Genomic DNA, 27088 nt, shown 5'->3' on the forward strand with positions numbered 1-27088 from the left:
TAGCTGAAAGAATCACAGGGATACAAACCATTAGTCACAAAGAGATTCCTAGACCATCTTGCTTTAAGATGGATCTCAAGCTATAGCAGCAACACATACACCTAAGCATTACAAAAAAATAAATTCATATCAAAGTAAAGTCTTGATACTGTCAAAGCAAATTATGCAGTTTTAAGGAATGTCACTTCTTATCTCATTTTATTTATTGCATGATCTGACTGACTCTTTGCATTCCTCCCCTTAGGAGCAATATCGTTTCTGCTACGACGTTGCACTTGAGTACCTCGAATCATCTTAGTGAGAAAAGGGTGGATGCAATCAAGTGAACCAAATAATAAGAAATTTAATAAACTGTTTTGGCATCAGCTGTTGAACCTGTGAAGAAAGATTTTAGTGAAGAGGGAGACTTAATTTTTAAATGCAAAAGTATTTTTCTTAATAAATGGTGTATCTTAATTATATATAAATATATATATAAAGAACTGTTTCTATGCCTGTACACAGTATGAACATATAGTGCCACAAAAATAAAGAAGAGCAGAGGCAGAGCACGTCTGCTGTTCGAGGTAGGATTTTTCCAGTGTTTGTATATTCAGTTGTTTCTCGGTTACACTAGAACCACCATCTGTTGCATGTATCTATTCTAGTCAACATTTTATTTTCCTTTCGTTCTTAATTTGATAAACTGTTAAAAAGTAAACAAAACTGTGCAGATTGATAGTCTCTATAGGTTTCATGTGTTGCAAGAAAATATATATATATAGATATATATGTATGATAACTGGCTTATTTTGTTTTAATGTGCAATGACAGCCTGATCAAAGTTCTTTATAAAGAAATCTAAACATAAGCCAAAGACTCAAGTGTAAATATGTTGATATGGAGGGGGGAAAGCACATTGTATTTATTGTTTACTGACATTCCTTTTATGATGGCTGAACAAAAACCATTCTTTCTCAAAAAGCTTTTTTTGTGCTGAAATCAAGTGTAAGCAATTTTTGTAGCTTATTTTTTGTATGTTTCTGTGAAAGTAGAGAAAGAGAGAGACTTTTAATAGGTAGACCAGAAAACACTGGTATGGTGATTTATTGTTGTTGTTGTTGTATACACACTTATGAATGAATCCATGCAAATGACTTTGTTGGGGAAGGTCTAAATCAAAAGTTATCTCAACATGTATAGTACCACCCCAGAGTCTAATAATCTGAATCAAATGGCAACTGCACACATATGGCCTTGCTTATGACTTGAACAATGGTGGACATAATTCCATTAATTTTTTTAAAGGAACAAATAGGTTAGTAATAGATGTGTGAAATGCAGAGCAAGAAGGAAGGAATGCTTGGTTTCAAAAACAAACCACATTTCTTTTCATGTTGACAGGCTGGAGGCATCCCAGTCAGCCATGCAACGGAGAAGTGCTTCAATCTAAATTCCTTCTGCAAATACTGACTATTAATGAGTAAATAAACTGCATCCGTAATTTATCAGAAGGGGGATTTTGGTGAAATTCTCATGGATTTGGGTGCGTTTTGTTCTAATTACCTGTTGTGACCATCCTTTCTTTCATTCTGCAAATCATCTTTCCAGTGGTTTGCATTCTACTGCCTTCTTGGGGGACTGAGTTTCCTGAAAATCTTCAACTCAGCTTTCTTATAAGCACAGAAAGGCGGAGGCTCTCCACTGTGTGCCTGACTGCTGTTTATCCCCGCCCCAAATTATTTTTACTATACTTTTTATTATTTGTTTTAGTATTTTATAATTGCAAAGCGTTTGGGTGCTTCGGCAGAAAGGTGGTATATAAATGCAATAAATAAAACAAATAGTAAATTAATGATTTCTTTTAAACACAAAATTAACGAGTTCACTGACCTCAGGCATTCAGCTAGCTTCCCGACTTCCTGTCCTTCAATTAAAGCTCAGGGGAAGAGGTCATCAGATTTTTTTTTTCAAAAAAGGAAGTGATGGCAGCCTGGAAAACCACAGGGCACTGGAGCAATGTATAATGGAAGCAGATGGGAGCCTGTTTTGCAGCAGAAAAAAAATTCAAGAAATTGAATTTCCACACAGCACTATCCCCTACAAATAACTATAGCAGTATAAATAAATGTTTATTACAGGCATTTGTGAGATGGCTGGCTGCAGTAAAAACTTTCAGAACACCTTCAGCTGTGCATGCATTTTATCTCCACTGGTTGTCTAGGATTGTGTTGATAGAAGCTTTGTGTTGTGACAAAGCCAAAATGGATTGAATCAATTCAAGATTAGGTTGTAGTCTTGGTATGCAAACTATCCATGTTTTTACTTTTATCTTCATATGCACATTCTTAAGCCTGGACATATTTTCCTAATGAAAATCATTCCTGTTTCTTGTTGATTTTTTTTATCAAGAGTAAATTACAAGGTGCTTATAAATACTCATGTAAAGAAAGAGTGAATTAAAGAAGTTTTATAAAATGCTGAGTTCATATTATTTCCTGTTTTGACTGCACTAATCATTTTATTTGAAAGCACTGTGTAGCAAAATTGCAACCCTTTTTATTCAAGGTTAATTAATTCAGAATAACAAATTTATCTTAGTAGTGGTGAAACTGTGGTTGTAAAACTGTGGTGGAAATGTGTTAAAAGGTTGTTCCTCTTTGTAAAGCCACCCTAAACATACAGTTTCTTGTTGTTTAGTCATTTAGTCGTGTCCGACTCTTCGTGACCCCATGGACCAGAGCACGCCAGGCACTCCTGTCTTCCACTGCCTCCCACAGTTATCTTGGTCCTAACATTGCCTTTCTTTTCATCAGATATAAAGTTATCCAGATATAAGTTATCTTGGTCCTAACATTGCCTTTCTTTTCATCAGATATAAAACAGAAACCACTTAAGATTTGAAAATATATTATTTCATATTCACTAAAGTCATTCTTGTTTGTCCATAAAGGTGCATATTTGCCCAAACTAGAGTAATGTTCTAATAATGTTCTAGTTACAGGTAGGTAGCCATGTTGGTCTGCCATAGTTGAAACAAAATAAAAAAAATACAAGATACAAGAAGAAGAGGTGTTTATGCACACGAAAGCTCATACCAATAACAAACTTAGTTGGTCTCTAAGGTGCTACTGGAAGGAATTTATTTTTTTTAGTTTAGAGTAATGTTCATAACCTTCAATAACTGGACTATGGTGCAAAAAATACATGTGTGTATATACACACACACCCTTTCCACCTCCATTTTAATAGCATACATCTTGAGAGATGGTTCAATATTATCCAATCCTAAAAGTTTCCACATTTATACAACAAGCAAAACTGCACAGGCCAACAGCGCAGTAGTACGCAAGTAACAAACAATGGCAACCCTCCTGAAAATGTAATTACTTTACAGAAACATAAATTTTAATTAATTTTGGTTGTTCCAGATGGTCTAGAAAATACAGCAATTCATCTTTAGTAAAATATTATATTCTTCATAGTATCATATTCCTTAGTATATAGCCATGCTTGATCATAATAAGCACTGTCAGGTGGGACTTTACAAAATCTATAAGGATACAGTTTATATCACTTTCTTTTTTTACTGCCGTTATCAGAAGCTCATTTATCAAACAGATTAAAATGTCAACGGAGACTAGCATAATGTCCCTACCACACGTGTCCAAGTGTTGATCCTACCAGTTTGCCTGTCCACTGGTTACTGCCTTTGACATATCCACTTTTTATATTCATTCACACAACTTTTACTTTATGATCCTTACTGAAATCATTGCACATTGGGGGCCGGGGTATAAGAGTGATTGCCCAGTTTCCCATAGTGTAGTTTCAAACATTGCCATGGTTCATTTTTAGGCGCGTCCAACTGAAGCACCACTGTGCACATTTGCATTGACACACCCAAGAAAGGGCCGGAAAAGGGGGCGGGGCGGGCTTACACATGCTCCACAGATGCACATGAGGGTCAGAAATGTAACCCCCCACACAAAACAGCCATTGCCTGTAGAACTACCAAAATCAATGGACATAAGTAACTTGATATCAGTGGGTGTATTCAAAGTGTGACTAGCACTTGATATTAAAGCAAGCCACAGTCCTTGGATTTCCAATGCAGTATTTATCACCTCTTGGAAGTATCTTGGAAGGAGGGGAGCAGGCAGCAAAGAGTTACCTTCTTTTGAGAAAGATGTCAAGGCAAATTGGAAAACACTTTTTCCTTCTTGGAGAGGAGGAACCTTCTACTTTTGGGCTCTGTCTTCTAGAGAACAGCAGGGTAGCTCTACTGTGCCTGAGCTACTGCTTAGAAGTAGCTTACACTTATATACATGCTTCCTGCCATTACTGTGCGTTCATATACAGTAGTGCATGTTTTCTTAGAGAAATAAATTTAAATTCAAGTCCTGTTTTAAAAGGAATAATGATGAATGCTGAAAGAAGTTTCTCGTCCCTGCCAGTCTTGAAATAAGGTTTAATTCTTTCATAGTATAATGGAGAATAAATAAAGGAGTCAAAAACTTGAGTGAATGTTAATTCTGCTGCTAACAGTGAGCTAAAGCCCTGTTCCCTACTGCTGCAAGGCACACAAAAGAAACTTGCTTCTTGTAGTCTCTACCAAATACCTATGAGATTTGCTTAGAAATAGATGGGGGGGGGGTAAAAAAACCGAGGCTGAAATGCTCTGCTCACTCTTACTTTGGCTGAACTGCACTATTATCTGATACATGAAAATCGGCAACAATAGTCTCCTATTGCCACACAGGGGACTAGCCTCCCTTTTCTATGCAATACTGAGGTTGTGCTTCAGTTGAGCTACATTGGCAGGGAGGAATATAGAAACCTGCCATCACTGCTGGCTCTCTTATATGCTTGAAAGGCATTAAAATCATCCTGGATTTGGTGTCACCATTAAAAGCTGAAGAGCCATCATATTTAGACAGAAAAATATCATTCAAAACCTGTAAGAGAGAAGAAAGTAGGTGCTCCTTCCAAATCTACAGTTCTATGATTCTATTACTCTCCCAAATCATTAGGAGGCTATGGTGATCTTATTTTCTAATCAACCTTTTTATTTATTTAAAATGACTTACGGAGGCCTCACCTAGAGATTACATGGTAATCTCCATCCAGACAGAGCTGTAACTGAGTAACCAGCCCAACCTGATGGAAGACACACTGTGTGACAGATTCCTCCAATGACATGGAATCGGGAGTACTCATATGCTAGGAACCTGATGCTTTAAGGCTGGGGTTCCACAGGCCAGATCCTTATAAGGATCTACAAGCCAAATCTGGCAGGTGGGCAGGACTTGAAAGGGGACTGGAGGGAGGCTTGCAATGCCTTAGTGCAGGGGTCAGAAACCCTTTTCAGCTGGGGGCCAGTCCACTGTCCCTCAGAACGTGATGGGCTGGACTATATTTTGAAAAGAAAAAAAAATGAACAAATTCCTATGCCCCACAAATAACCCAGAGATGCATTTTAAATGAATGGACACATTCTACTCATGTAAAAACATGCTGATTCCTGGACTGTCCGCAGGCCGGATTGAGAAGGCGATTGGGCCGCATCTGGCCCCCAGGCCTTAGGTTGCCTACCCCTGCTTTAGTGAGTCTCCCCCCTCCCTTTAAGACTGGAGCAACATTGGGGGCTTAAAAGGGATGGAGGGAGACTTGCAATGGCATTTGCATGCTTCCTCCTTCCTATTTAAGTCCCTTTGTGCTCTGATCTTAATTAAAGCATGGAAGAATCTTGCACACTTCTGCCACCCACCCGTTCACAGGAAAAGTGATCCAAACAGTGCTTTTGAGAAACTGGTGAACAGAGATCTTGCTGCCTTGGCTGCACAATACTGTTCCTTCCTTGGAACAGAGCCCACAGCCAATGTAGGATTAATATACATCAGTTGATGTCACCAGTGACATGGATTGGTGGAAGGACCTCATGGGCAAAGACTGACCCACAGACCAAAAGTTCCCTACTCCTGCTTTACGGTGTGACCCCATCAAGACCTGGTTGACACCATCTATCCAGACCAGGAAACCATCTGCTCATAACAGCATCTCAGTCTTATCTGAACTGAGCTTCGATGTCTTAGCTTTTATCCAGTCCATCTCCACTGTCAGACACTGCTTTATTGCTTCCACTATAACACCAGCTTGAGATTAACAGGAGCATGCTGGTGAAACATGCTCCAGATGACCATACTCAGCAGTTTCATGCACATGTTGGAAAGTATAGGAGAGATCGCACTCTGCCAAACCTCAATGCTGGAGTCCCCCAACAGGGCAAAACAATATTCCACAAGCACCACCTTCTGGAATCTACCATCCAAGTAAGACTAAAAAGATCAAGAAGAATTAACAAGGTCCCACACTTCTGTGCATGCTCTCTTTTTCTCTTTCCTGTCCCTTGCAGTTTAATGCAGCAGCTGGGCAGACACTTGATGTGCCCCATGTAGAGTTGTGAAAAGAGATCACCAGTCTCTGGGAGAATATGAAGCCAAAATAACCCTCTCCTCTAAAATTTGGAAGCTAAAAAAGTTTGATCTCCTAATCCTCTCAAAGCAAATCTAAGAACTAGAATTTGTTCAGTTTTTGTATAATGCAGAGCCAAAGGTTCACTCTATACTCAGTGTTATGCTAGGAAAAGCATAGCAGCAGCATGTCCTCAGATTTAGGGACTGTTAAGATAATCATATGTCCTCATTTGCCCTACAGCACTGCACTAAAAAACAAAAGGGCTTTCAGTGAAAGTTGGGAGTAAATTGTACTCAAGAATCCGTGTAGTTTTATTGCAGACAGTAAAAAATGGAAAGCTAAAAAAGAGAACAACTTTATGTGATATTCAATAATAGGTAAAGACTCTCACTAAACCTTTCAGCTCTCCTAAGTCAATTCAAATGCTAACAAGCAAGAACAGGGGCACTTGAGGGAAACATTTGTTAGTGGCGCACTTAAAAGGGACAGTTCACCACTGACCAACAAGGAATACAAAGACTCTTAGTTTACAGCTTCTTCCACTGCCCTTTCCCGAAACTGCCATGTAATCCCAACGTAATTGTGAAAGTTGCTTGAACATTGGTCCCATTCTACATCGAATGAGAAAGTAATTCAATTTGTGCTTTCTCTTGGAACAGAGAGAAATCTGTTGTGGAAGTTAATCTTGTGGGGGGAAACCTATATGTTGTACTATTTCTCTCCCCATTAACAGTTGAGATTTAGCCAACCCAGCCTTTTCTGCCTCAAAAGGTCTTCAGTGTTTAGTAGAAAGGAAGTTACAATTAAAAATTTAAAATAGGTGTTAAGTCCTGAACTTTTCCAAAAGCTAATTTACCTATTCAAATGGTGAGTAAACATACATGGACTTGCCTTGTTTTCAATCACGGAAACAATTGCAAATCCAAGAAAGGAATGTCAAGCAGGTTGACTCTTTAGCTATCAAGGAAATTTTCAAATTTAACTGGTATAGTACTAATAACTTGTATATATTGGAATATCTTCAAGGTTAAAAGCCAGACCAGCACAACTCTCTAATAATACTAATCCTGTATGTAGCCCTGTTCTGTACACATGTAAGTCTCATTGTATTCAATGAAGTTCACTCCTAAGTAAGTGTGTACTGAACTGAGCTGCATTCCACACATTCAATCACAATGTGTTTCCCTGGTGACACTAGGCGCAGGGGTCAGCAAACTTTTTCAGCAGGGGGCTGGTCCACTGTTCCTCAGACCTTGTGGGGGGCCGGACTATATTTGGGGGGGGATGAATGAATTCCTATGCCCCACAAATAACCCAGAGATGCATTTAAAATAAAAGGACACATTCTACTCATGTAAAAATATGCTGATTCCTGGACTGTCCGTGGGCCAGATTTAGAAGGCGATTGGGCCGGATCCGGTCCCCAGGCCTTTGTTTGCCTACCCATGCACTAGGGTTTCCAAGGGTGTGCAAATGAAGATGGGAAAGAGAAACCAGATTCCATAATTTCTGGGATCATGTCCAGGCAAGAATCGCCAAATTTGGGGATTTGTTTTTCCTTTTCTCTGTTCCTTAGATTTTGTGCCTTAGCAAGTCTTCGAATTCACTTTGGGCATATTTTGTCAGCAGTTCTATCTAAAACAGAAACTATTTAAACTGTTTGGGCTACAATCCTACTCTTACCTGAGAGCAAGTCCTACTGATTCCAATTAGGGTTTCTTCTAAGTAAATACATTTAGGATTGCACTGCATGTTTATTACTTTTGTCTGACGAAAAGAAACAAGCCATTTGGCTTAGTAAACTGGGTTTAATTTGCCCAATCGTTTGTTATTGTACCTAAAGAGGGATTTATTAATTGCTAAATGCTTACTATAATAACTGTAATGCTTATTGATTTTTCTCTTGCCCCTAAAAGATTAAGATCAAGTGCTTTAACACCAGCCACGGAAACCTTTTAAAAACTCCTTTCGCTTCAATTTGCAAAGGGGAAAAATACATATATACAACACAGAACGTGACAAAGTTTTATTTCCCACCATCTATGCCACCAGACTGTTTTCATCTTTTAAGTGAGCACACAAAAAAGAAGGACTGTTTAAAATCACTCTACAGAAAATAACTATCTGAAAGAAGCAATCTTTCAGCAAGCTTTGGGATAGAATGCAAATTTTGGTGGCATGCACAAAACAGCATCTGGCGAGCCTGGAACCCCTCCAGATTGTGATAATACTGGCATATTTTCATGCCAGGTGCAAGGCAGCAAAGTTCTTTCTCCTCAGTATAAAGCCCTGGTTATTTGTTCTGCTCTTAATCATTCACACAGAGAAATAATAAGAGAATTCAAATTTATTTTTTGAAATTCATGGCAGTGTCTTTGGCATTACGATAATACTTAAACCACAAACGGTTTTGTCTACTAAAATTACAGGGCTCATTCTTACGAATTCTAGAGAATTGATCTCACACATTTAGGTACAGATCTGGGGGTTAGATCCCCAACAAATTAGTAACACTTATGTCCCACTGAAATCACAGTGAAAAGTTGGTCACAACTAGCTTCCTCTGGATCCAACCATGTGTTTAGAAAATCTAAGGGCTGCTGAAAATTTTGAGGAACAGCTACACGTATCAAAATACTGAACTAAACGCACACACACTTTTCCCAATATAAATTTAGGATTAATAGTATTCTGAATGATCTTTTATATATAACAGGCAGCTTGCTAGATGGAGCAACACCCCCCCAGCCTTCCTTTGCAATGGGGGGGGGAGCACTGAGAGGGCACTGGGGAGGAGTGGGAAGGAAGCCATCTTGCACAAGCAGAAGTAGTTGTGCAGGGCCTGCGCTGAAGGGATTTGTTAGATGAATGCAACCCATAGATCGGGTCCTCCCTTAAAGAGGGCATGTATTGCGGTGAGACCTGGAAAACCAACACCCTGTGTTGTAGGTGGATACGATTGGTCAGCCACAACACCTGATTGGTAGGTCCCTCAAGCTGGGTGCAATCTGGCCAATGGGACGCAGTACAAACGGTTCGAGGGACCTATTTATGCCCATGCACGTGACCCAGAGCTTCCTCTTTCGGTGCATGCATTCAGAACACCCGCAGACCTCTCCCTACTTTTAGGGCTTTGCACGTGACATCACTATGCCGTCGTGTGTCATCTGTCATTGGGACAGGGGCATGGCAGGAATTTTCCCCACTTGGCTGATTGGCTGTTGCCATTTGGGTTTTGCCTGCCACATAGCAAATCATCACAACTTGTAAGGTTGCAGATAGGCTCTGGTTCAGGTGCTATGGATGGGAGAACATTCTCGCCGTTCCTATGTGAAGGGTATTCCATTAAAGGAATCCAGGGACTCGATGGTTTGGTCAACCCCTGAGAGGGGGTTGTGCCCAAGCCTGAGTCCAGGGGGACATTTGGGTGGCAGAGTTAGCCCGTTCCCGGCTTTCTGCTTATCCGGGTGCTCACCCTTGGCTGACCTATGCTGGAACCCTGGGTCAGCGCTACCTGCATGGCAGTGAGCTAGTTGAACCAGAGCCTATGCAACTTTCTGTAATCAATAAAGTTGTGGCCTAAATTTTTCCAAGAACCAAAACCAAAATTTTGAGTCTAGTGTGAATTTATTTAGGGGGGATGTTTCTGGGTCTGAACACACAATTTACTAGCCCTGAAGTTGATCTAATATCTGTTGACTGTTTATACCACTCAAAAAGTTCTGGTAAGGGCCTCAAGGTCTTATATTTGACATTCTTGACCTTCTGAGGTCAGGGTGGCAAAAGCAACGAGGACAGCATTTTTGTTGCTGCTCTTATTTTGCTGAACTGTCTGCATAAGGCGAGCTCCTTCAGATTTAATTTCTATGGCAACATATTGCCCCTACCTTATGTAACAAATAGGTTACTTAACAGAATACAGTCGTACCTTGGGTTACATACGCTTCAGGTTACAGACTCTGCTAACCCAGAAATAGTACCTCGGGTTAAGAACTTTGTTTCCGGATGAGAACAGAAATCGTGCTCCAGCGGCATGGCGACAGCAGGAAGCCCCATTAGCTAAAGTGGTGCTTCAGGTTAAGAACAGTTTCAGGTTAAGTATGGACCTCCGGAACAAATTAAGTACTTTACCCGAGGTACCACTGTACCTAGGTCTGTTTGCTTGACAAAATAAATTGGACTGGCAGTATCTGTAGTCCTTCTACTCTCCAGATCCCATTTTACAGCTATGGAATAACAGGCTTGTAGGAGTCCCCAAGAGTCATTTAGTCCAAATTCAATCCCATAACATTATATTGCAAACAGAAAGGAAACATGGTATTAAAATTTCAGGCCCATCATTAACACCTGGGTCCTTTAGCCAGCTGCTGGGGCCTCAACAGGATCCACCAAAACAGATTGCAAGCTTGCCCCACCTCAAGTGGCAGACAGCTATGAAACACCACTGTGGTAAATCATGGCTACTGCCACTAGATAAGCCTGCAGCCAGGGAGTAGACCAGTATAGGAAAGCGACCAGAAGGCACATCAATGGTCCTGTCAAGCCTGAAGACAGTCATGTAAAATGTTAAAGTATATAGTTCTTCAAATGAGCTAGAACACTTAAGAATTGTCACCACCTTGTCCAATTTTCATGATTTTGAAGGAGAAAACCATGATAGTTAAGCTGGTATGAAACAGACATGTCTGCAGCATAGATACATTCTCTGTAGACCTTGAAAAATATGTCATGAATTCTGGAATATAGAGAAAGGTTGCAAAGACTTCGTTTTCTTAATGTTCATTGGCAACAAATCACACACACACACACACACACAAAATGGATTATTCCACTGAAATGTGTCAAGATATTTCACTGCTTTTTTGCTTAAGGATATACTGAAAGTAAAACAAAACCTAATTTAATAGCAACTTTAAATGTTTCAATGTAAATATGTTTATATATACTGTGGGTGTACCAGCTTTTCCATCAAAATAAAAGCATGAGGAGAATGGGAATTTTTAAACTGAAGATTGATGTACAGAACAGTTTGCTACAGATAGTAACCATAATAATTCATGAACACTGTGCAGAATCAGTAACTGCAATCTTGATTTATGTATTACCCGTTATTCGCCATCACATTTTCATACTGGTTTTTGAAAAATTGAAGTTTGCAACCCATACAGAATTAAAATAAATGTTTTATTTTGTGAACTAACGTGAGGCAGAAAAAGCCTCTCTCTATTAATATTAATCATATAGACACCAATAACAATTTTATTCACTGTTAGTCAGGTCTTCCCACATGCAGAAGATTAAATAAGGAATGAGGTGGTAAGAGTTGTAGGGTGTATAACGGACTGCACCACTTCACACTCCAGGTAGAATATATATATTTAATGCTCCCCTATATTGAAACACCTACCATGCTGGAAAACTAGCATGCAGGAAGAGGGCTAAGCTAGAATTCCTCTAAGTGTGCTCATGCTGGGAATTTGACCACTTATTTGCAAGGGGTTTAATTTTAGGTTGGGATTGCAACCTAATTCATTGTTTTTGAGCATTACCTCTCCAGCAGCATGCTTATGAACACTCAGGTCACAGGATAACATTTTTGCAGGACTGCCTGTACAGCTGAGCCTTCAAAATCCTGCTACATGAAAGGTTCTGGGTACCTGGGGTGCTACATTTACTGTGGCAAACAAACTATGTAAATGGCAATGCAGCATTTGAGAATATAATTCTAGGAGCAGTTCCTCCTAAACAATGGGGGGGTTGGGGAAAGAGAGGAGGTCCCAAATCTCTTCAGAGAAGCCTTCCGGTGCCTCATTATATAAACGAGAAAGGAATGTCTCCACATGTTAAGTGTGATCCATGCAGCTAGCAGCTCTTCTACATAAAAGACACCACATCAGAATCAGCTCTTAGATATTGAGAAAGATAAGGAAATAACAGCTGATTTCTCATATGCTATTGTAAAAGCACTCTGCTATCTGGAAACGTCAAGCTGTTTTCCTTTCCCATGTGTTGAATTGATAGGCAAGCTGATAGGCAAAACTTCAAGAATAATTAGAGAAAGTGAATGTGCAGATTCCACTGGGAAGAACCATCTTGCACAAATGTATTTAAATGAATTCATTGTCCTTTCCTTTTAGCAGGGATTGTGTATAAATACTTTTCAGGGATTTCTTTCATGACACCCAAGAATCACTGTGGCCTCTTTAAAAATAAATTACAGCTTGCATCACCAGGCACCACAGGAGGATTGAGCTGTAAAATTAATTCAAAAACAGTCTCCTGTGTGTGTCTCCAGCTGTCACAAATGCACTGAAGATATGCCAAACACATTTCAAAACACTTTTGTTGTAATTTGAAGATCTTGAGTAATTCTCTTCTCAAAGCAAACCTTTAATGGACCTGAAGTATTTCTACAAAGTAATATATTATTTCACCTTCTCCTAAATATTTGGTGCTGCCTAAGACAAAAGATATTTATTCTGCCATAAAGACTTTCGCCCATTCATTAGGATTGCTTGAGGAGATGTTTTGGTTTGTGGAAAATAATCAGCATATTTGAAAACCATAACCAAAAAAAACCCTTAGGAATCATGAACGTGCTGTACTGGACTAGGTTATAAGACTGTCAGCTTCAATGGATGCTGCTTCAATGGAATCATCAGCCAAACCTTGTACACAACAGCGATTGAAAGTAGCTTCCTTAGAGTAGTTTAAAAACTCAGGTGAAATATCTCTCTTCCCATCTTGAAAACTAAAGAGGTTTGTAACCTGAGGATCTTGAATAATTTCCCCCTCAAAGTAAACCTTTGAAACCTAAGAAACAACAGCACAAAGCAAACCTTTGAAACCTAAGCAACAATGGACCTGAGCAACATCAGTGGCCAACGATTTCCAACTACTTTCATATTAGCTTCTAAGAATCTGGGAATACTAACAAAATAACCTGCAAGCTGATATATTACTGTTTCAATCGCTATAAACCAGGGATTGCCAGCCTGGCACCTGTGTGCACCATGGTGCCCTTGAATAAGGTATTTGGTGCCCTGGGAATGGTTTAAATGTAGGTTGGTTCAAAAGACTGTGTTGAGGGCCTCATTGTCAGCTATGACAGCATAAAAGAAAATGCAGATTATCTACAAGATGTTCTTCCTTTGCATATCTATATTTTTTATTCTGGAAAAGTCTTGACACCCAGGTGTCCATGGTTACCCTTGCAAGAGTGCCACACAGACCAATACCTCCATGTCAGAAAGACATTTTTCTGAGACAGATTCTAGATACAGTTGTACCTTGGAAGTAGAACGGAATCCGTTCTGGAAGTCCATTCCACTTCCAAAACGTTCGGAAACCAAAGTGCAGGTTCTGATTGACTGCATGAAGCTCCTGCAGCCAATCGGAAGCTGCGCAAGGCCCGTTGGATGTTCAGGTTCCAAAGAACATTCGCAAACTGGAACATTCACTTGGCAATGTTCGGGAGCCAAAATGTCCAAGCAACAAGGCATTCAGGATCCAAGGTACGCCTGTATATCTTTTCTGACCAGTTATGTTTCTGCTCTGGTCTTTAAAAAACAAACGTGCCTTCATTTCTACTAAGTAATGAGTTTGATACAAGCTTCATCCCAGTCTAGTGCAGATGCATCATGTGGGCTGCTATTCAACCACAAGTGGATCACTTAAGATGATCAACAGGCACCTGTGATTAGGACAGTTAGCCGAAGGCAAGAAATCAACAAACTGCACTGCCCACATAAGCCATACATTCAAAACAGATTCCTTTGGTGAAAATAAATCTTGGTGTATGCCCCCAAATCAGGACTGAATCCATCAGAGCTTTCAGGGGTGGCCTGGTCCCGCCACCTGAGGTGAAATGGGAATTGTCATCTTCTGGCCTGCTGTGTCACACCCCTCTTCCACCACCACCACCACCCCACGCTTGCTCTCACTGAACTCTGCAGGAGCCGGGGGACTCCTTAAAGTATTGCTGCTTGCTCAGCTTTTCCACCCAAGGGCAGGGAAGACGAGTAGCAATGCCATACACTAATACACCAACCACCCTCTTGGCCGCAGCAGGTGTGCCACATCTTGTACTTCCGTCACCTGAGGCGGGCACTTTAGCCTGTGTCATGGGTGAGCCAGCTCTGCTCCCTACACACATCTGCTGGGAATTGCAGGTGAACAAACACAAACCCCTGTGTTGCAAAATGTAACAATCTACAAAAATGCAAACACAACACGCTGGCTAATAACTGTTAGTGTATATATAACTGGTTATGATGTCATTCAAAATATACAAATAAGGCACTTCAAAATGATGTATATATCATCTCACAAAATATACAAGTAACTACAAGTTGTTATATATCTCAGAGTCAAATAAAGAATCAAACAAATCAATGAATAGCGAGGAATGCCAAGCCGACTCTCAAAGGAGGACGTCTCACAAAAGTCTCAAAAGGACAGTATATCCAGAATAGTTCAACTGTTTCGGAGCACTGATCCACTAGCATGATCCCCACTAGTATGAATATTTCATTGATAATTATTCTCTGATGAAAACTTTATTCCGAAACAGTTGAACTATTCCGGATATACTGTCCTTTTGAGACTTCTAATTGCAGGTGGGCAGAGTGATGTGCTCATATCTGGCCTGCCACCTTTCCACAGGCATCTGGTCAGCCACTGTGAGAACAGGAGGCTGAACTCGGTGGGCCATCGATCTGATCTAGCAGGCTCTTATAAACTTTGTCCAAAGTACTCATGCTGGTTTGTGTTTTGACGAAAATAAAAAGCTGGTTTTCTTTTAAGCCAATGCAGGGAAGCTTATCAAATTCAAGCACTCAGATACATCAGGGAAAATTCCGACCTACACAAAGGTGCTGCACATTCATTCCCTCAGACTAGAAAACAACATGCACAACCTGCTCCCCAGGCTGTCAATAAAGCGTAAGCATTGAGATCATGGCCTTTAGCCTTTCCTCATATGGAAAGTGCTGCAAACTAATGACCATCTCAATTCCCCCTTTCTGCAATATGTGGGAGCTGCATTTCCATAATAATTGTCTGAGGTGAGAAACAATTGCCTCATGGACCAGCCATATGGGACCCCCAGGATCTGGTTCTTGTCAATATGAGATCGAAGAAAAGAAAATACACTCTGTGTGTGTGTGTGTGTGTGTGTGTGTGTGTGTTTTGCCCCCTTGAACTAAAATGTCATTACCAGTGCTTCAAGTGGGATAGTGCGCTATTCCTCTATTTTCAGGCAAATATAATTGAATCTGAGCTAACCATCTCACTTCCCTTTTTGACCCACTTCCTTCAGAATCATCTCATTTATCCTTGCCCCCCCCATCCCCTCCAAGCAACGATCACTGCTACAACATTCAGATCTACCTTGTAACGTTACCAACTGATCCCAACAGTTACTTCTGCACCTGGAAGCCTCCTTTTCTCACCAAAACAATTCAGAGCCTTCAGAATGGGCGTGGTCTACACAGCCAACAAAACAACATTCCAGAGGTCAAAGCGACCTTCCCTCATGTGGTGAAATGACAGGGTGCGTCACAAGGATACACAAGCTAGACCCCCCTCATCAGCTACACCCTTTGCGTGCTCATCAGCTGCCCATTGTGCGCACACAAACATTCCTGCTACTTTTGACTAGCCACTGCAGGTTATAGATGGCACCTTCCCTTTAAACTATCTCACTTCCCTTATGAATTCTGCAAAACAACAGCAGCAAAACAGTTTCATTCCATCTGTTCAAAGACAGTTTGTGGCTTCCTTAAAAAGAAGAAAAAACAGTACTTTTTAATGTTCCAGAGGTTCAGTGTCAAACTATCAAAGGTTTAAGACAAGATATTATTGTTGTGTGTGCATCGTTGCAGCTGCATTAAGTACCAAACCATATCCTAGTTGGCAAGTTCTTTTGTCGCCACCTTTTCTGTATCACTGACATAAACCCACTTGTATTTTGTATTTCCTGTAGCCCAAAATGGCACAAGCACAAGCTAGTATATAGCCAGGTGCTGCTGTGCATTTCTCTTAGCTTCCTATGACTGCCTTCCACCAACCCAACGTGAAGTCAGAGGAAGTGGTCTTCACTCTGAGAAAGTTCAAGAACCTCTCTCTTTCCACAGAAAGCTTGCTTCAGATTTTGCAGGCCTTTCTTCTTCTATGTGCAAGAGGTAACAGAGAGCATCCTACCAGGTATTTCTGTTTAAATACTTTTTTTTTAGCTGTTGCACGGACCATGGCCTCAAGCTTGAAGAATTTCATCCATTCCTTGGATCCAAACTCTCTCCCTCGGATTCTGCAAATCCAGTCTGGCTTTTATGACGAAGGTGAGGTTTGTTCTAAGAAAATATTTCTAGCTGGGTGTACGTAGTGGTGACTATGGTTTTAGCTCTGTGTCTGGAATGTATTCAAACAGCTAGGAGCTGTAAGAAAATGACATTCAGCCATCATTAGCAAGTTCGCTTATAGTACATGTTAAAGATAGATATAAAGAAGCAGTTGCAGAGGAGGCTGACCCTGTGCTGTAAGAACATGGTAAATAAGAATCAAATATAATGCTGGGCAGGTTTTTGACGTAGCCAGCATTCATACATAAGCTATTAAGGTAGAGAAATCCAACTTTGGGGGCTCAGATGAGTGCAGATCTATTGCCACATCCCAAGGAATCCGGGCTCATATCTTTGGGGGGGGGCATGTGATTCTGTTTACAGGTTTGCTGTTGTAACTGATGAGCCTAAGGACTGGGTCCTGTGAAGGATACACAGGGCTTTGGGTCCATTGGATTTAAAGCTTCTGCCCCCCCCCATCCTAACTGGACGCATCATGGCATATCAAGAGTGCTGTTCTCTACTGGTGGAGGTGGACAGACAGAGACCTATGTGCCCTACTAAACTACCCCCCACCCCTAGCCATCAGCATTGGCCGGTGTGTGTGTTGTTAGTATTGCATTCAAATATTCCATGAAATGAGACATTAAGGTCACATCCACAACATATTTTTAAAGCAGGATTGTACTACTTTAAAAGTCATGAAGAGAATCCTGGGAATTGTAGTTTGCTAATGGTGCTGACCTCACAACGGTACAGATTCCATCACCCCTAACCAACTACAGTGCCCAGGATTCTCTCCAGGAACTGTTAAAGTGCCATCATAGAGCTTCAGATATATGACGAAGATGAGCAATTATCAGACAATTCATTAAGGCCCATATCCAAGAAAAGCAATGCACAAAGGTGCTATGTATACAGTTCCCATGTCTGGATCTCTGCATTCAGTACTTGGAATAAAATGTGCATCCTTCAAAAGATCATTGGTATCATTAGGTTTTATAGCACTGATTATTGGGGTGGGAGAAGTGTCTAACAATGATAGTTTAGATCAAGGTTGCAACCCACAGTCTGAAGGCCATGCCTGCCCATCACAAGTGATATTTTGTAGGCCCCTGAGACCCCAACCAAATTTGTCATTTTATGAAAATTGACTGCTCCCATGGGTCCCCTTCTGTGATGTCATGAAGCCAGATAAAAAGATATATTTCCTCCAAGACCCCACTAAATGCATCCCTTTTTTTGCCATGCCCACTTTTACATGTTGCCTTCCAAGTGTTGACCATGGATTAGGTTAGCCACCCACAGTTTAGGCCATTCTTGGTTTTTCTATTTGATCTGTCTTATCTCTTCTTCTGCCTTCTCTTCTCTTCTCTTTCCCTGTCCTATGGATCACTGCAAGGCTTCCCACCCACAGTGTAGCAGCCAAGTCACCCATCTCACTCACTGCCCCATCTCCCTCTTTCATGCACAAATGACACAAAATAGGAAGCAATTCTCAGAAGGGTGGCCTGGAGACCAAGAATGGGTCTGCAGCAGGCCACATCAAACTGGTCGTGGGGAAGCAGCTATTCCACTTACATTTTTGTTCCCTTCGCTGTGTCTATGCTTTCGCCCACACCATTTAAATAAGGGAGCCGTTGGCCGGGAGAGAGGCGGTAACTGCTTTGGCATTAAATTTTCATCAGTGCAACATTACTGTAATCTGTGTGCATGTGTGCCTTGCTCCAACATTGCTTTTGGTGTCTTTATTATGGGGAAAGCATTGGGAGAATGATTGCTCACCAACTGTGGTCCTCCTTATCTGTGCAAAATTGGAGATCACTGAGACAAAAAGAATAGAGGCTATGGAACCAACAGTGCTTTTTGCATCAAACTGAATGCACATATACAACACTATTGCGAGGAAACTAACATCATACCTTGTTCATTCCATATTGTATTTTAGTACTCACCATCGCTGACCGTAATGTTTTACAGAATGCTCTACTCAGAATACCACAAAACCACATCAGAATAAAAGGAAGGCCCCAGAAACTATATTTTCTAATATAATTTCTCACTGTTCTATCTTGTTCGAAGCCCATGTTTGCTTCAGTTACTATGAACACTGACCATAAAATGTAGTGGTATGTTCTTTATTTTTAAAAAATCTGCGGAAATATTGTCCTCTGTGCAGTGTTGATGTTTAGCAGGTGAACAACTGTTAGTCTCTATCAAGATATGACCTCGTTTTCAAACACAGGTTAAAGCTTAATAGCATATGTTGAGGTTTATACTGTATTTTCATGTAAAGCATGAAGAGGCGGGGAAACAACGAGATTCTCAAGAGAATTTTTCCATGCATTCCATGCCACTACCATACCCTCCAACACTTCTCTGGTGAAAATAGGGATGTCTGAAGGAAAGTGGGATATTCCAGGATCAAATCAGAAACAGGGATGACTTCTGTAAATATGGGACTGTCCCTGGAAAATAGAGACACTTGGAGGGTCTGCACGAGGTAATTTTAGACAATGTACATTATTTCACTTTTGAAGCATACGAGTAACATTTTTCTCCCCCATTCTACATTCTTCTATGATTTAAAATGGGGGGAGCAGGCTTTAAAGCTTGTCAGATCTGCTCTGTTTTCTTTTACTAGAACCCTCAAGATCTGCCAACCAGATAACCAGGTGCAAAAAAAGACATACAGTTAGAAACAAAGAGCACACTTTCTGAGCCCCAGAATTTGTTTTCAGTGTTAGAACTGAGCTATGCTCACCATCCTTCAACAGATGCAAAAACGGCTCTTGGTCTTCATTTCAGCAGCATAATATAGGAAACAAAACAAAGCCATTTTGTTATATCTGTTGTTAAACAATTAGGAGTCAGAAACCCTTGCCGATCTACTCTGCAAAGCACTCACACAACTTCTAGTAGATCCCAATCTTCATTCCGCCCACCCATATTATACCACACAGGAATGAGAGGGCCCAGCAGACCTGGCCAAGAAACCTACTGTCCATTACTGTAGCCTGAGCGCTATTATAACTTTGTGGGAAAGAGAGAGGAGGAAGTAGGAGAAGCAACTACGAAAAGAGGCTTCTCAAATATAATAATTTGTTAGTTACTTTCTGATCAGCAACTGAACAAGGTATTTAGCAATAAAAAAGTAAATATGATTAACATAAATTGAAACTCCGCTATATCTTCTCTTCTAGAATATTTTAGTAAATATTGACATTTAGCAGTCTAAGCACATAGTATGCTCATTGATTTTGTAGAGATTAGGGTACATGTTTCAATATCTCTTCACTGAAGGAAGATGCCTTTTAAAAATATCAATACAAAAAATTTCCAGGGGGCAAGTAAATTTAATTTTCTGCTGGGTTAATTGAACCAGTGGCAGGGAAGCAAAAAGGTGTAATCTTTCCCTAGAGAAATGTGGAGCTGCCATTTATTGAAATAATTCATATTACACATGCTGTGAACATGTAGACACAGCATTGGTAAAAATGGACTATATAAGATTATCTAATTCGTAAACTGGGCCTTAAACTTGGACATCATGTAATTTCACATGAAAGAGGAAGTGGCTTGCCCAAAAAGCCCTATCTATCTATCCATCCATCCATCCATCCATCCATACTCACTAAGAAAATACAACAACAATATGAAGGTTTCCTAGGTGCATACACAGGGACAAAGAGCCAAAAAGCAGAGGCACATTTAAGGGCATGCGACTAGTTTAGTTGCACTGGATGCAGAGCCTTGGGCACAACACAGGGGACTTCACAACTATTACTTAGAATGGAGCACGAGAGGCAGGGGGCACAAAATTTGAGACCCCAAGGTCTGTCATTGCAAACAGTTTGGATAAAAGTAATCCAGTTTTTTACTTTTCCAAAATCCAGAGTAAGGCACTATCTTTATTGGGCCAACCAAAAGGCCACAAAATACTGAAGAGGCTTCTGAACTCTTAATCTGGATGTCGTTTCTTATATTATTATTATTATTATTATTATTATTATTATTATTATTATTATTATTAAAACTGGTATGCAAGAAGAGAAATAAATAAATAAAAATGTCTGTGCAACAACCAGTACCCAACCCCCCAACCTCCAAGCAAACCTCAATTGCTTTCCACAATCAGATTCCAATTATTTAGGAAAAAAGTTTTCCCTTGGTTGTCTGTCAGGAAGGAAAAATCAGGACAGTTTCCTATCAAGACATAAACCTACTTCTGTTGCAATTATGAATATTGCATAGATCCATATGCATGAAAAATACAAATTAGTATTAACAACATGTGGAATGCCTAATATCTTGTCAGGCTTAAACGTGAAAATAAGTGACAGAATGCTGATGGAGGTTTTAACCTTTTTTGTTGTTGTTTTCATGTAAAATGGTATCATTTGCATCAAAATGCTTTTAGCATTTATGTAATATGGCCTGCTTTTCCTTTGCTCTGCTCAGGGCAGCTTACAACAGTTTTAACAGAACAAAAAATAAACAATCAACAACAAAATTAAACAGCAGGAAGAAAAAAGTGGCAGGTATAGGAGGTAAAACTAATCTAAAAACACACGCGAACACACACAGAGGAGCAGCCACAAAATTCCTCTGGGAAGAGAAAGATCATTATAAATATTGTTCAGGCTGATGGTGTCCATTGCAGGCAAATAATCAGACTCCAGACTATTGGAATGAAGACCAATAGGTACAAGAATAAAATGTGTGCTTAATAAAATAGAGAGCAAGGTTTATAATCCAGTTAGCGTGAAGATTAAAATTGTTCTAGTTCCAACCGAGTTCAAAAGACATGAAATACAAATAATTAACTGGCCTGCAGAGAATGTTTAAAAGTTCCTCTTTCAGGTTATTAAAAATATTTTAGCTTAAAAAAGAAAAACCAAGGCCATTTTGAAATTAATTAAATATCATATTATGTCATCTAATGTTTCCTCAAGGGTTGGAGTCATACAAACAGGCCACACAGTTTACTGAATTAAATGTTTACTTCTCTATGTGCCAAATAACTTTTCCAACAGAATAAAATAAACGGCAAATGTTTCTTCTATTTATTGCTTAGTTCAGTAACTTTTGTGGGGGGAGGGGGTTGTAAAATATAATTGATCAGCAGAGTCTCAATTCTGCGGTGGCAAACTTTGCATGGTTTCAAGAACACATTGCTTTAAGAAAGGTGTTATCCCACAACAAAAGGTCACAAATTGCTGCAAAATGTCATAATACTGTCCCACATTCTGCTGATTCCTTATCTCACCTCACCCACACCTCCCAGCTCCAAAATGACTAATGTTTTCTATGAGTCCTATAATGTTATCCCTTGACCCCACTCCTATGCATCTCTTGGTTTCCATCTGCCCTCTCAGCCACCTGAAACTGAGCAACCTGAACAAGCTGCTTGTAAAAAATTAGTCTAATTTAGTCAGACCTTTCCGGATCTGCAATATAGGCCCTATCTTGAGAAAGGGAACACGCAGGCGAGGAGCAGAAGGGGGTTAATTCACTTATACATTACTTAAGGATGATGTTTAATACCAGCTAATTCTGAAGTTGAGAAGCAAGACAAACAAACAAAAAGGTGTTTCTTTTTCTAAAATAAAAAGCTTCTGAGGTGTCAACTTACTCTTTCCTGTAAAATGATGGCACTTACATCAAAGCTCTGTCACTGCATGCAAAGTTCAAACCCGCCAGATAAATGAGAAACAGCAGAAAGTGTCATAAACCCATCAGGGGAGAAATAAATCAAAAAAACAGCAGAAGTGATTTTTAAAGGATTTGCCTAGGATAGAAATAGCTTAAAGCTCTTGACATTTAAAGTTTTAAATGTGGAGTGCAGATAAATGGAGTGGAGAGATAAATCTATGCCTCTTGCTTCTTCAAGGACTGGGTAGGTATTTGCAAAACCTGGACGTCCTGAACAAAAAGCAGTCCGCTAACAGATATGTACAGTACTAACCTTCGCAAAGGGAGCTCCCTCTGCGTATGTTTGTACATCGGAAGCCGAAGGTCCAGTTGATATGGCTTGTTTCAACCCGATCCATTCACTCACTGGGAAGATGCCTTCGTGGAGGCTGCAATCACATAAGTTCCACTGAGCACAAGGGAACAAACTCCTCGAAAAACAGGAAGGGACACAACTAGCAGTGGAGGAATGGCAAGGAACAAGCTGCAGAAGACACAGCAGCAGGTGTTGGCGTTGGAAAGTAAATGCAATATACAGCAGCTGGGATTCATGAAGCCCCTGAGCCATGCAGGTGTCAAGGTTTCTGAGATTTCCCTTTTTGTTTAAAGGGCCGCTGTTCTTGAGCTGATGGGGAACAGGGATGTAGGGGGAGGGGAGTCCAAGCTGCACTGCTACCACCCACTCTGGTTCTGGGGACTTGGAGGAGGACCCCTGCAGCTCTAGCATTGCAGCAGTGAATGTTTTATTAAGGGATAAAATCCTTTGCAGGATTTAAGAACATCACTGGAAACCTCTGTTAACTACAAAACCCCCAAATTTTGGAGTGAATGCTGGGTTTTGGAGTGATACCTATGATCCTTGAGCACCAATTACTGAGGGTTTTTGTTTGAGGAGGGGAGAGAGATGCTGCCAAACGACTGCAGAACCTTGGCACCAGTTTGGAGTGAATCAGAGAATGTTGGGGGTTGGGTTGGTACCTGTGACTCCCAGTTTGAGTATCAGATGAGGGGCACTACAAAATGTGGGGTGGGAGCACACTGGATGTAAACAGGAGAATAAATCATCATCATGCAGCTGTAAACTGGATGGTAACTTTTAGTATTTTACACTCTAGTTTTGAGGATTGATCTTTCTTCAGGGTACTATAAATAGGGTTGAATTCAATGGAATTTACTTCTGAGTAAACATGAAGAATTGCAGTATGAGTGCTTAAAAAATGATAATCTATACCTTTTCTTAAAAGATCCCTGCGTTGCAAAAGTACATCTTCTCAAACTAAAAAGAGCATTAAATAAATGTATTTTAAAACCCATTGTTTTCACTTGTTTATATTTACCTCAATCATTCTGTCAAAATGCAGTGATGACTGCACAACTTGTTTCCTCTCATGTAGTATACAAACTTTCTAAAATTTACAGTGTTATCTTTCAGGTAAAGTAAAATATTACCGGGAGACTTAATGACAGGAAAATCTCATAAAAAGAAACCACCATAATATTTCTCTCTCCCACCCTGCACCCATTTAACATTTTTGAAGAATCAGAGGGAAAAGCTATTGAACTAACTGTTTGGTTGCTTTGATGTGATCACAGCAGTGGCTAATGTGGATTTGTTTTTAAAAAACCAGGAAAGAGGTTGTAAAGGGATATAAATGTAGTTCTTATTGAACAAAGTAGCAATCTCAAAAAGGTGGATTCAAAGGCATCTAAGTTCTTTAATTCCAGCCTTCAGGGGCATTGTTTGATCCTAGTAAATAGACTGCATTATTCCAGTTTCCTCTAAGATGAGTATGCAACATCTTTCTTCAGTTGAAAGGAAGAATCAGTATTTCTGCTTAATTACCTTTATGTCTTTGATGGATTTCATGCTTTCTTTGTGCAGAAAAACACAGGAAATTTTGCATGATGACAATGAGGAATGCATTACATTTTATTCTCTGCATACACTGTGAAATATGGTGCATAGCATAATCTACTCCAGCAATGTGCTTTTGATTCTTACATGCATTGCAGAGACCCTAACGTATTACTGGAAATGAGGGGTTATCTTAAAAGTCACTTGATCTCAGTCCTTGTCAGCAATACCAGGGAAATGACTTGATTACAGGCGGCTCAAATTACTTTGTTTCTTGGCTGAAATGAATAGCTTGATCCAGGACATTCTGTACCACACTTGAGAAGATGGGCTACATTTCCATAAATAATGTCATTTGTATTTACTTACCACACATGTGGTAATGGGCAATGTGTCAATTCTGCACTCAAGGCAGTTTAAAATGTAAAATAATGGCATACAGTCTAATAGACATTCCTGAATTGGCAGGATCACTGATGAGGCTCTGTAAACACATCTGCAGTATGTATGCATGTAGGAAATTTTTGCAGGTAATAAATAAACACATATATAGGGTGGAGTAACATGCGGGTGATAGACAGAATACAAAAGAGAAAAAGAGGTAAAGGAAAATAGGTAAATTCAGGTCCTAATTATTTCATAAATATACATAAGGTGGGGGTGGTGTCGAAACCTCCGATTTTGCGAGGCTGAAAGACAAAATAGTAAGAGTCAACTCCTGATACAGCCTACCACTTTTGATCTGCCCCATCACCACTGGAATATGGCCTCAATAGCAGGGACGCAGGTGGTCTAAACCACTAAGCCAGTGGTGTCCAAACTTTTTTCAAAGAGGGCCAGATTTGATTAAGTGAAGGGCCGTGAGGGCCAACCAAAAGGCCGACCAAAGTTGTTGCATTTTTTTAGGATTGAAATTATTGAGCTTTTTTTAAGGTTGAAGTTTTTGAGGGTTTTTTTTAGGTTTTTATACCATAAACTGCTAAAGGGGCCGAATTAGGCCCCCAAAACGAACTTTGGACATGCCTGCACTAAGCCTTTTGGGCTTGCTGATCAGAAGGTCAGCAGTTCAAATCCCTGTGACATGGTGAGCTCCCGTTGCTCTGTCCCAACTCCTGCCAACCTAGCAGTATGAAAGAACGCCAGTGCAAGTAGATAAATAGGTAAACAGTGTTTCTGTATGCTCTGGCTTCCGGCACGGTGTTCCGTTGCACCAGAAGCAGTTTAGTCATGCTGGCCACATGACCCGGAAAGCTGTCTGTGGACAAACACCAGCTCCTTCAGCCTGAAAGCGAGATGAGCGCCACAACACCATAGTCATCTTTGGCTGGACTTAACCATCCAGGGGTCCTTTACCTTTACCTTTTTCTTTTTTTACCTATGGCCCCAATAAGGTTTTCCACAAGGGGAAGTGGCCATTTAGCTGAAAACTGTTCCCACTCCATGGCATCGCCTTCCCCTCTTATGCCTGCTGATTATGATGGGAGAAAGGAGTTAATGGGGAGAGAGTGCGAACCTTTGCCACCTTAAAAGCAAAGGCTTAGGAGTAAACCCTACACAAATCCTAAGTGGAGTCCTTGGGGTGGCACCTTGTTATGCCTCCTCCTGACAATTCCTGCAGCCAAGCTGGTGTCAAACGTATTGCTCTGCTTTCCTTTAGACCATATCAGTGATGTCAGAAGGGGGTTCTTGTTGTGTGGGTAGCTCAGAACCACCATACACACTGGCCAGGCTTGTGCCCCAGGGAGGTCACTTCAGTGCTTCTAACATGGCAGTTTGACTTGACCCCTAGTAGCACACTCCATTCTTTCTTGAGACCAACAACATTCAGTTTCAGTAAGTTCCATTGCCCTTGACCCAGATTAGCTTCCCTCAAGTTGGAAACTTCTGCTTGCCTTGAAGAAGCGCTGTTTGCAAATCTCTTCACTTGTGGCAAAAGGTGTTATTTCCCTTATACATAAGCAATTGCCTTCTAAGTCATTACCATGCCAGGAACTGGTAATTCATGATTTCCTGATCAACTTTTGGGTGATTTGAAGTAGATTGGCAAGGATTCCTGACTCCCTGATGTTTAACAATGGCAACTGGGAGCTCAGGTCTGGCACTCAAAACAAATTCCAGCACTCTTTTGCAACTGACTGCTTCTGGTGACTCTCAGGGTTCTAGGAAGAAACAAAATAAAGCTTGAAAGACTGAACTCTGCCCACTCTTTACTTTTCTAGGCATGTGCAAGTACCCACTGAAACCATGTGCCTCTTGCCAGTCCTCTCCCTACTTTCCACTCTTGAAATAGCTCAGAGAGATATAAGTGTGTCTGCAAAGAACATTCCAGACTTTTCCTTGCATTCTAGGGAAAGTAGGCAGGGAAAAGAACTTCTGGGCCGGGTCAGTCTAGGTTGTTCCTGTCTTTCTGCTGCAGGTAGCTGCAGGAAATTGGAATGTTGTGGACAGCAGTGGCTGTGTTTCCTATCACCCACCTGGAAGAGATAAAAATGGTCCATTTATATGAGTAGTTGCTAAATGGCTTTCTACCCACACATATGCCATGAGATGCATTGAGTATTACCTGCTACTAGCAATGGGTTGTTTTGACCCCTTACTTTTCACAGGCTTAAAGAAAAAAGGTTCATAACTCAAAACTCTGTACACTCTAGGATGTCAGGAAACAGTTTGTGTTTCTCAAACTATTTTGTTGTGTTGGTTTTTAAAAAAAAAAAATTAGGGAGCTGAGCGCTACCGCAGCCGT

At 40.5% G+C, this 27088-nt stretch overlaps 2 protein-coding genes and 1 long non-coding RNA gene across 22 annotated transcripts in view; 2 read left to right on the top strand and 1 right to left on the bottom strand.

The window, feature by feature from the left end:
• The window catches only part of PTPRK (protein tyrosine phosphatase receptor type K), a 327907-nt gene extending 325225 nt beyond the window's left edge, over positions 1–2682 (top strand). For all 14 annotated transcript variants that reach the window (XM_082216025.1, XM_082216024.1, XM_082216026.1 and 11 more), the window contains one exon: positions 245–2682. In XM_082216025.1, the coding sequence (XP_082072151.1) occupies positions 245–298 (54 nt within the window). In that variant the 3' untranslated portion in view covers positions 299–2682. The remainder of the gene's footprint in view (positions 1–244) is intronic.
• The window catches only part of LOC309528593, a 61676-nt gene continuing 36460 nt past the window's right edge, over positions 1873–27088 (bottom strand). For 5 of the 7 annotated variants that reach the window (XR_014217812.1, XR_014217813.1, XR_014217814.1 and 2 more), the window contains 2 exons: positions 22765–22921; positions 1919–2023 (listed from right to left, as the gene is read on the bottom strand). This is a non-coding gene — a long non-coding RNA (uncharacterized lncRNA). Of the gene's footprint in view, positions 2024–17089; positions 17150–22764; positions 22922–23721; positions 23767–26326; positions 26505–27088 lie in introns of those variants that run through there. The other 2 variants (XR_014217811.1, XR_014217810.1) reach the window with 2 other exon arrangements.
• The window catches only part of THEMIS (thymocyte selection associated), a 61489-nt gene continuing 50361 nt past the window's right edge, over positions 15961–27088 (top strand). The window contains exon 1 of the mRNA XM_082216113.1: positions 15961–16796. Coding sequence (XP_082072239.1) covers positions 16508–16796 — 289 coding nt within the window. The 5' untranslated portion in view covers positions 15961–16507. The remainder of the gene's footprint in view (positions 16797–27088) is intronic.

This window comes from Podarcis vaucheri, assembly GCF_965113315.1.
Source record: "Podarcis vaucheri genome assembly, chromosome: 3".
Taxonomy (NCBI): Eukaryota; Metazoa; Chordata; class Lepidosauria; order Squamata; family Lacertidae; genus Podarcis; species Podarcis vaucheri.